Below are 10,316 nucleotides of genomic sequence, written 5' to 3' on the forward strand. Positions count from 1 at the left end.
ACTTCAGAAAAAAAAATCTCAAATTTTTTTCGCGAAACGCGTGCCTCATATTTTTATCTGTAGAATATATGTTAAAATTAAAAAAAAATTAAAAAAAAAATTTTTTTTAATTACAAAAAAATAAAATGATGTTTTAAAGATTCCCAGTTTGACGTAGAATGCCTCATAGATTGTAAATATAATAAAAACATTTTACCATAATTAAGTCAATTTAAGAAGAAAAAACATATAAAATATTAAATAACTTACTTTCAATGATACAAATTAGTGCAAACTCAATTATGTTAATTTTTACCCTTGTATTCTTTTTTTTTTATAATCCTGCCAGCTTAAATATTAAATTAGCAGCGCCACTGTTTTCTTGGAAATGATACACAATATAGAATTGTTGGTAGTACAAATTCAATCCTATCGATTTTTGATATTATTTTTCTTTTTTTCTTTTATTTTGAATTGATCCTGCCAGCTTAATTATTAAGCTAGCACCGCCACGATTTTTTTCCAAAATGGCACACAGTACAAAATTATCATTAATAGTACAAAATGTATACAATGTAATAGTATACAGTAGTATACATACAGGAAATAGTAGCGCGTAAATCGAAGATATATTTTACGTAGTTAGCGTAATTTTGCAATTTTAAACGACTTAGGGATGAATATGAGGGAAGTCCCTTAAGGGTTGCAGCGTAAAAATCCTCAGCGCAGAAATGCGATTGGATAATTTTCTTTATGTATATGTTTATGAGGCTATGCAAGTTTGTGTGGATATATCGGACATTAGTCCAGCGGCCTTATATGTTATGATTACGCAGCTTATGTCATATTTTATGTGTAATAGTATCATAGTCGGTTATTATATTTTATGACCGTCTTAAATAATGACTTATGATGCTAAATGCAGTCCTCTGATTGGTTCTCATAACATCTTAATTAGCCTGTACTTAAGGGGATCCTAAAGCCGTCTATTACCGACTAAATCGTAATTTTTGTATAAACAATTCCTTTTTTCAACTTTTACAGATTCGAAAATCCTTTTCCAAAATTTTTCTTAGGATTTCAATTGTAAAATTTTTTGTCGTTTTCGGCATAAACTCCACCTCACAGACACGTATTAATGAATATACTTTAATTCTGGAAAAGGATTTTTGCATCTGTAAAAGAGGAAAAAAGTAATTATTATACAAAAATTATGATTTTTATTTTTTAGTCGGTAATACAGACGGCTTTAGGATTCCCCATGGGATTCCCTTAAGATCTTAAATATAGGATCTTAGATAAACGATCTTGAATATAAGATCCGATACTATGAATAACGCCCATAGCTCTAAGGACCACAAGTCAGGACCCGCGTATTCTGTACACGTCTACCGACAGTTGTCGGTGTGGTTAAATAGCGACAGCCAATAAGAATCGCGCTTTTTTCCTAGGATCGTTCCTTGCCATTGGCTATTATTAGTTATCGACATCAACAACTATCGGTACGTGTGTACCAAACGTATATGGGCCCTGATGATAAAATTACTGCCACAATTATTCCAGAGATAAGTAAATGTTCAATAGCGCCCCGCTCCCTTCGATTTTTCTATAATTTCATAAATCGGTGTATTTTCATGCGTAGAATATATTTCGAGAAGGAAAATTATCGCTCAAGTCTCGTTTTCTTATTATTTAAACTTCTAAGTTTTTTAATGTCGGTAAGTTGGAAAATGATAATTTAATGATAGTTTACAACTGCGCATGCTTATTAATGTATATTTGCTTTTCTCTGCTTTAATTAATTAAAAACCAAAGACTTCTATATAAGTCTGTGTAAAAAACAAATTTTTTTAAGTTGTAATTTTCTCATATAATTAAGTTGTAATTTTTATATAATTAAAATTATTGATTTCTTATTATTATTAAGTTGTTCGACTAAATATCCCATTTTATACCTAATTTATAACTGAACTGATATTATTATTTCATAAATATCAACATTAATGACAACCTTAAGTTAAAAAGATACTTTAACTATATTTAATTCATAAATGACATCAATGAACATGCGCAGTTGTAAAATATCATTAAATTATTATCTTCAAACTTGCCGCCATCAAAAAACTTTGAAATTAATAGCGTTTTTATTGGCAGAACTAGTGCGCACTCAGTGCACTTTAAAGCCGTTGTGCAAAAATCGACGTAAAGATATACGTTTAATAAAAATATATAAACGAATTAAACCGTGAAATATTCGATACATTTTATTGTGCTATTTGATAAAATAAATTTTGGGCATTTTATCAATTGAGACATTTTACTTTTATATTTAGATTAGAATAGTGTACAACAGCTTTAATGTGCACTGAATACGCACTAGTTTTGCCAATGAAAAACGCTATAAATAACAGAAAACGAGACTTGTGGGACTATATTTTACACATGAAAATACATGAATTTATAAAATTACAAGAAAATCAAAGGGAAAGGCGCTGAATATTTAATCAAAGATATTATATCTACTTAAGTCATGTCACTCGCGAAAAAGTAGTAAATCCACATAGAATTGGAAACTTTGTCAAACATTCTTTATATCGCCTTTCTCAGCAGCGTGATTTTACAGATTAAGAATCCTTCATATTTTATTGTTTTACAGATTAAGAATCTTTCATATTTTATTGCTTTATTACTAAAAAATAAAAAAATGTTAAATCAAGATACTGAAAGAAACGAGTCGACGTATTCGAATAAAATAAAAGACATCAAGTGACTGAATGAGTTTACACAAATTTTACATAATTCCTTACAAGATCATGGCAACTTTTGCTTTTGACATTCTGCTTAAGTTTCTTTAAAATCTTTCTCATCTTGCTTCCCATAGAAAATATATTGCAGTTTTATCTAACTAAGAATAACTATATATATATATATATATACACACGCAATTAAAGGCTGAGAATCAAGCTCACTTCTCCCTGTCGATAGACAGACACGGAATATTTGAAACAAATGGAAAGAGCTCTCTTTGTCACATTCATAGTGATAGCTTAACTACAAAGATGACAATTATGCACTTTTGTGTGCAGAATGAATGTGTGTGTGTGTGTGTGTGTGTGTGTGTGTAGTTGAATAAACTATTTTAGAGTTTTTGGAATTATGTATAAGATAGCCAATTTATGTACACTGGTTTAGCCAACTATATATTAACTCAACATCAAATGTAAACTTGTATAGTTGGCCCATGACTGATATTTTTCTCCAAGTTTCTAGACTAACCTTTAAGCAGAGGCAACTGCTGAAGCTCAACATCCTGCGAGTTGCGATAACGGGAAGAGCCCTGCGACTTCTTGGATTTCTTCTTGAGAGATCGCTTGGCGAAGGGATCTATCCTGTCGACAAAGGCTCCTGACGACATTTTGGCATTAACAGAGGCACTATCCTGGTGATGCTCAAACGGGAGCGCTCGCGTTTGTTTCCTCTGGATGTTCCAAACTTTCCGCAGACAGCGGGCTCGTCTCACGACTAAAGACCAAGATCACCTCCACCCCGAAGAGGCCGCATTCCGTGGCCGCGACTGTGAGACGAATAACACTCTGAACTCACGAGGAAAGGAAAGAAAGGCACACACTGTTACCACAATGCACGTCACGCGGCTTTACAACCGATCGCATCAATTCTTCCTCTTTCTCTCCTGCCTGTTCTCAGTCCACGCGATCCTTCAACATACCTTACCATTCAAACTGTGTACCGAACAACGAGAGGAAATAACGGAGGTAGAGGACGATGATGAAGTATATTCTGCCAAGGAGAACGTTTGTCGCGCATAGCACACGTGGAGAACTCGTTCCCTCCGGTAGATCGAGAGAGCTCGCTGACCTCGCCGTTTCCGAAATCTTCAATTTCGTTCACGCAGTGCTTGCTCTATCGAACTTTAGCCGGCTTCCTGGTCGTCGCTGTTACCGTCACCGGGAGCGTGATAATCTCCAAATGGCTAGGCGTTGTCACATACGAATGCACGCCCGTGTGCCTGCCTGCCTGCCTACCTACCTACCTACCGACCGACCGTCCGTCCGTCCGTTCTTCCTTCCTTCCGCGAACGTAGGTGCTCCCACCTACACCGTGCGAAAAGTATGTGAAACGCTACGATACGACGTTGTAAAACGTCCGACCGGCGACTCTGGCTCAATCTCAATTCGGTACCAATTCAATAGACTCGCGACGCAAGACGCAAGGTGGATTGAATCGACAACGACGGCAGCGGCAGTAGCGCCGGTCGGTGGCGGATAGCTGCCGCTGCTGCTGCTGATGACGATTTCGTTAGCGATCACTCGGTGACGAGGACCCTCTCCGACGATGTCACGGATTGCGTACGTCGTTCGCTTGTACGTACGTACGCACGCACGCAACGTGCGACCGCGCGCACCGAGTCGAGAGTCGTACTGAACCGCCGGTGGCTGAAGAGGGAAAGAGAAGAAGCACCGTTATGAAATAGATGGAACAAGTTGCGCGTATAGTTGATTCGGTGGCGTACGTCCGTGTAGGAAGTATGGCCGTGGATAATAAGTGTGGCCGTGCGCGCGCGCGCGCACACACATACACGATATATACAATCGCTTGGAGCAGTCAGCAGACGGACGCGATCCGTCCTTCCGCCGCGCCGAGTCAGCCGAGTGGAGAGTGAAGAGATGCCGTCGATGCCGACGACTCCTTATCCGTTGCACAGCGGCGGCGGCGGCGGCGGCGGCGGCGACGGTGACCGGCAATTGCCGAACCAGGCAACGCCACCAACTGCTATTGCTGCTCCGTCTCCACTTCCTCCTACTCGCTACTCGCACGTCCGATGTACGGTGAACGGCACGACGTTTGGAGTAGACGTGTATGTTAGGAGCAGCTCTCAGTAGCATCGGGCACAACCGCCATCAGCTGCTCGCTGCTACGTGGAGGTCTGTCTCTCATTTTCCGGTGGAACGAATGCGACCTTACGTCAGGCGTCGACAGTCGCCGGAACGTGGCTCGACATCGCCTTGCGTCGCTGTCGCTGCTATCGTCACTCCTAACTCGGGCTACTCGGCTCGCCTGCGTCTTCTACTATTCTCTCCACTCGGAAAAGTCTCACTCGCGGTAAAATCTTCACTTGACTTCGCTTCGCTGTTCGCAGTTCGCCACCGCTCCGCTCACTCGTCGCACGCGCGCGCGCAAACACACCACTCCACCGCCCTGACCAAATCTCTCGCTTGCTTGCCACCGCACCGCACCGCACCGTGCAGCTTTTAAGCCAGGGAGGTGGGGGGCGGGGGGAGGTCCCCAATGTCCGTTCGCGTTGACCCGCGAGGTGATTAGGAAGTGAATCACACGCGGAGAAGAAGGATTCGAATCTCGAGACTGTCACGTCGCACACCGTCGCCCACCTTCACTTATTGAAGATCCGTCAAGTCAAGTCAAGAGGTGCCCTGCGTGCCTGAAAATAGTAACATGTACTCGGCAATTGTCGGCCGGAGGCGGCCGAATATCGGCGGAAGCGCTCGAGCGCGGCAGGTGGCGGTAGCGTCACGCGCACGCCCGGCACGCCGCTGGTAGCGACACTAGCGACGCGCCATTGGCCACAGACCGCGACCAATGGCGTATCGGCCGCCACTGACTGACCGCTGCGCTTGCGATCGATTCCTCCAGATTCCTCCCGCCTGCGAACGTCGCGTCGCGCCCGTCGCGAGCAATCGCGCTGAAAAATAAAATCACACGAAGGATGGCGCGACGCGTGGACTCGATCGTTAATGACGAATCACGTTGCCGCGTTACGTATACCGTGTACTGATGACTTTCATCTCTCTCATCTCTCTCTCTCTCTCTCTCTCTCTCTCTCTCATCTCTCTCTCTCTTTCTGTCTCTTATAAATTTTTGCTGTACATTAGTTGCTTTCCATTTACATCGACTCTCAGATAATTTTCCCTTGTGTGACGTCATAACTCAGCTGAATGCGCTCCTGCATTCTGACAAGTAAGATTCAAATGAATATTTACCCACAATCTGTATCGAGATCGTATGCTTTAGTGAGTCTCGTAAACCTACTTTAAAATTGTGGTTATAAACCTGTGTTGTCATGTAAATAAATTTTTACCAAAGTATGCAAATAGTGACGTCATTATTCCGAGAGTTAGGGCCTGCGTACAATAAAACAAATATTAGGAATAGGAATAAATATTAAAATTTCAACCTGTCAGATGCCAGTTACATCGGAATATACAATTTCTGAATTTCCAGATTGAAGTTTTAATATTTATTCCTATTCCTAATATTTGCTCCATTGTGGGCAGGACCATAGATTTATCAGAGCTATTCCCGTAGTTGCGCAGTAGCAGCGTGAATTTTGATTGGCTATTCCAGTGCATCAGCGCTATTATACGCAGAAAAATGCATATTGGGGAACATTTGATTGGTTATTTCCAGTATTACTATCGCCATTATGCGTAATGTTTCATCTTGTATATTTCCATCATATGTCAGAGAAACGCGACCGACTTAATGTCTATAAAGGCCCGTCTACAATACACAGAGTAAGAAGTAAGAGTAAGAAATTGACCAATCACAGTCGATTATTCTTCTCACATTCGACTGTGATTGGTCAATTTCTTACTCTTACTTCTTACTCCGTGTATTGTAGACGGGCCTTTATGGGTGCGGTCCACTTGGCGCTACAAACGCTTTGGAAACATTTGACTGACCAATCAGAAGAAAGAATTTCACTAATTGATTGAATCAAAAAATGCTCGAAACATTTGCAATTTAAAGTGGACCGCAGCCAGTGGAACGCATCCAATGGTATCGTTTGCAAGACGCACTGTGAAATCCACCAATTATCCATTAAGCAGCTATTTCGAATAAACAGAAATCAGTTTGTGATTGGCTGCTAAGTCACGTGATTGCAATAACCAATCAGAACACTTAACATTAGCCGCGCTTCTCTTATAGGATTTTAGTGCAGCCAAGAGAAAAATGCTATGTATTTAAAGTTGTTGTAAAATAAGAAAAAGGACACTTTGTGTACGAGTTTTATCGAAGATTGTCGACTATGGGAAAAAAGGAAAGAGCTAATTAACTAATTATAGTTTGAGAACCTCGATTACGACGAAGTAATACATAGTGAGCTAACAGTGTAATGAATTTGAATTTAGTATTGGGTGTCTTTGCGTCATATATCTCAAAGGTTAGGGTTCAAGGCGCCTAATTTACTTCAGTCAATGGAATTAAAAAAAAAACTTTAACGATCAATGTCTCGAGCCACGGGGCAGAGCGATGCATATTTCTGCCAGATTCTTTTGTTACATGCAAAAACGCTTATCAATTTCATTGATTTTTGTGGTGTGGGAGGGTAGTCTGAATAATCACCAAAATCAACGCATCTTTGAACTTTGAAGGTAAAACAAGCGCTTGCTGTCTCCGGTGTTACCACAGTGTTGCGACAGTTGTGACAGTTTTCCTAACCTATATAGTCAACTTTGACGACTAATATCTCCGTTCGCAAGGCAGAGCGATGCTTTTTTCTGTCAGATTCTTTCGTTGTATGCAAAAACGCGTCGAACAAGACTAATTTTATCTATTTTTGAGATACGCGCGGGGAGCTGAACTGTATACTTAATTACTCCTTATTTTTAAGCTATTTCAAGAAAAGCGATATCATGAATGTCCTTGCACGGTGTCCCGGATTATACTGTGGCAGGGAATTGCTGCCGGATGGAAATTGGAGCAATTGTGGAGCTTGTCCGCGTGGCTTCCGCGCTAACGCCTCATCGGCATGCGAGCCCTGTGAGGACGCGCCAATGTTCTACGATTGGCTGTACCTAGGTTTCATGGTTCTGTTAGCTTTGGTGCTGCACTGGTTTTGCATTGACATGGTCGCCATGCGCCGTAATATACCCAAAGAGGTGATCGCCCTTCATCTCTCTGCATTATTTGAAGTAGTCCTGGCATCCCTCATAGTCCTTCAGCTAACAGATCCCATTGGATCGTTCAGCATTAAGTCATGCAAGGCAAAAAAATTATCGGACTGGTACACGCTACTGCATAATCCGAATCCTAATTACGAAGCAACTTTACACTGCACGCAAGAGGCAATTTATCCATTGTTAGTACAGTTACTCATATATCAAATTAATTTACCCATATGAAAATACAAAGTTTTTGTTAAGTCTCTAGACTGTAAAGTATTTTTGTGATATAATGAAGATTAGTAGGATTACAGCGATAGATAAAACCTTTATTGACACTTAATTTCTAATCAAATAATAAAAGTATCAGATTAATTAATGTTAGAGTAATACTACTGAAAATTTATTATCTTGTCACAGAATGCATTACAATTTTCCCAAGTTAAATAAAAACCATTATTTTTCTCCAATATTTTGATATTAATGGAATATCTTCCAACACGCGCGCGCGTGCACACACACACACACATATATGTATATAATGCATCTCTAATATATATTACTTTATGATCTTACAGATATACTATGGTTTTTGTCTTCTACGCTTTAGGAATAGTTCTCATGCTGTTAATAAGGCCACTAATAGCTAAGAAATTTTTACCAAAACAGGGAAAGTTCTCTATTTATGCAGCGTTGTATTTCTATCCAATCCTTGCACTGCTCCATGCTGTGGGAGGAGGTCTAATATGTATGTTCTATATGTACACTCTATAGTGCTGTGAAATCATGTGCTAATTGCTAATTATATATTTTTTTACAGATTACTCCTTCCCTTACATTCTTATTATCCTGTCGGTGCTTTCAAATGCAGCACATTTCGCATTTAAACTGAATCAAACGGTAAAGTCATTGTTGTTGAGTTCCATCTCTGATATAAAGAATGTGATTGTCATTTTGGGCCATTGGTTGCTGCATGGATATGGCGTGATAGCGGTCGCGACTCTTCGGGAAATCACTATTCATCCTACAATGTTGCTCCTAGTTGTATTACCTGCTCTGTTTTATATTATAACGGCGAAATTCACTGATCCACACAAACTGCATATTGAATAAGTCTCCCAAGCAGAATATACATACATATAGTGTTTATACGTACTATCTCTCACATGTTTAAAATTAACATGATTAGGCTGTGTATTTATTATGTGATAAAAGTGAGATTTTACGGACATACACGTGAAAGCATTGTGGAATTCTTTTAAAAAGATTCTCTTTCAATAGTTCGTGAAATTACGAAAATATGAATGCTGTGGTAAAAAAAAGTTGATAGAGAACGATTGGATTTCTATGAATTTGTAGTTTTCTATAAATTTATATCATTTTCTATCGTCAACTTCGCGAGCATCACGATTAATCAGATATGAATCCTATTATATTTTATCAAAATGTGTACAAGATTCCTATAAGATTTGATTCAAATCAGTGAATTCATGAACCAGATTCCATATTCAAAACGATGGGATTCTTTTCTATCGTTCTCCATCATCTTTTTTTACCAGAGTATAGTATAAAGCTCTTAAAAGAAGTTAGCAATTTTTGTATTTAATGTTTGCTACATACATATATATTTCATTACATGTACGTACATCGAGATACACTTTTGCTACGCAATATAATGATTGCACACGGGTATACATAATTCAAATAAAACATTTTTTTCATATTATAGTTTGTTTCAATATACGAACGAATGAAGCTTTTGCACAAATCCAAGAAATAACTTCGCCCATTTTACTATTCTGGATTATGACCTAGATTATGACATTAAATATATTCGATCTCTATATGTATTTGTACAGGACATTAAGAGAAATAATATAATTTAAGTCTCACAAACGGAAGATGACAACTTTGGTAGAGGGTGAACATCATATGTTATTATTGATGCGTTCAGGGAAACTATTAGCTCTATTTCTGATTAGACTATCTTCATCGTTTATTAGACATAAAACAAGGACAGAATGGCACGAATATCTCCCCGAACGCGCCTTATATGTGATACTTAGGCCGCTATTTCGTCTATGCATTTTTATCGTACGACTAATGTTTTAAGCCTATTGATTGGCTACAAGATAGAGAGATCCAAGGATCTCTCTGTCCTGAACACATTTGTCGTATGACAAAAACGCACGAATGAAATAATAGTATCCTCAGCCATGGTGGAAGAAACCATGATATTAGTCAATTGATACGAAGAAAACTTCATACTAATTAATTATTATAGTACAGGTGTATATCAATTGCCCATGTCACTAAAATGGGCAAATTGGCAAATTTGAAATAATATAATATCATATGCAAGAATAAAATTTAAGAGTACGTTGAAGACATTTTTTATTTTTTCACATTTCTAGG

At 39.0% G+C, this 10,316-nt stretch overlaps 2 protein-coding genes across 5 annotated transcripts in view; one reads left to right on the forward strand and one right to left on the reverse strand.

Annotated features, from left to right (window-relative positions):
- The window catches only part of wdb (serine/threonine-protein phosphatase regulatory subunit widerborst), a 35,892-nt gene extending 32,498 nt beyond the window's left edge, over positions 1-3,394 (reverse strand). For both annotated transcript variants that reach the window (XM_018501867.1, XM_018501874.1), the window contains exon 1: positions 3,256-3,394. In XM_018501867.1, coding sequence (XP_018357369.1) covers positions 3,256-3,394 — 139 coding nt within the window. The remainder of the gene's footprint in view (positions 1-3,255) is intronic.
- A 3,635-nt stretch (positions 3,395-7,029) lies between these two features.
- On the forward strand, positions 7,030-10,271 carry LOC108757463 (JNK1/MAPK8-associated membrane protein). Of its 3 annotated transcripts, none has more exons than XM_018501886.1 (4): positions 7,030-7,391; positions 7,631-8,098; positions 8,480-8,649; positions 8,722-10,271. In XM_018501886.1, exons 2-4 carry the CDS (start codon positions 7,653-7,655, stop codon positions 9,012-9,014), a joined length of 909 nt encoding a protein of 302 aa, XP_018357388.1. In that variant the 5' UTR covers positions 7,030-7,391; positions 7,631-7,652; the 3' UTR covers positions 9,015-10,271. The 3 variants fall into 3 exon arrangements, with proteins under 3 accessions (XP_018357388.1, XP_018357395.1, XP_018357404.1); XM_018501893.1 differs by having other exon boundaries at positions 7,030-7,180; XM_018501902.1 differs by lacking the exon at positions 7,030-7,391 and adding an exon at positions 7,404-7,535.
- Positions 10,272-10,316: the final 45 nt, after the last annotated feature.

The sequence above is a fragment of the Trachymyrmex cornetzi genome, unplaced genomic scaffold, assembly GCF_001594075.2.
Source record: "Trachymyrmex cornetzi isolate Tcor2-1 unplaced genomic scaffold, Tcor1.1 scaffold1002, whole genome shotgun sequence".
NCBI classification, from domain to species: Eukaryota; Metazoa; Arthropoda; class Insecta; order Hymenoptera; family Formicidae; genus Trachymyrmex; species Trachymyrmex cornetzi.

Coding starts and splice junctions, on each gene's coding strand:
- LOC108757463 (XM_018501886.1), top strand. CDS start 7,653: ATGAATGTCCTTGCACGGTGTCCCGGATTATACTGTGGCAGGGAATTG. Junction 8,099..8,479: donor CAAGAGGCAATTTATCCATT/GTTAGTACAGTT, acceptor ATGATCTTACAG/ATATACTATGGTTTTTGTCT. Junction 8,650..8,721: donor TGTGGGAGGAGGTCTAATAT/GTATGTTCTATA, acceptor ATTTTTTTACAG/ATTACTCCTTCCCTTACATT.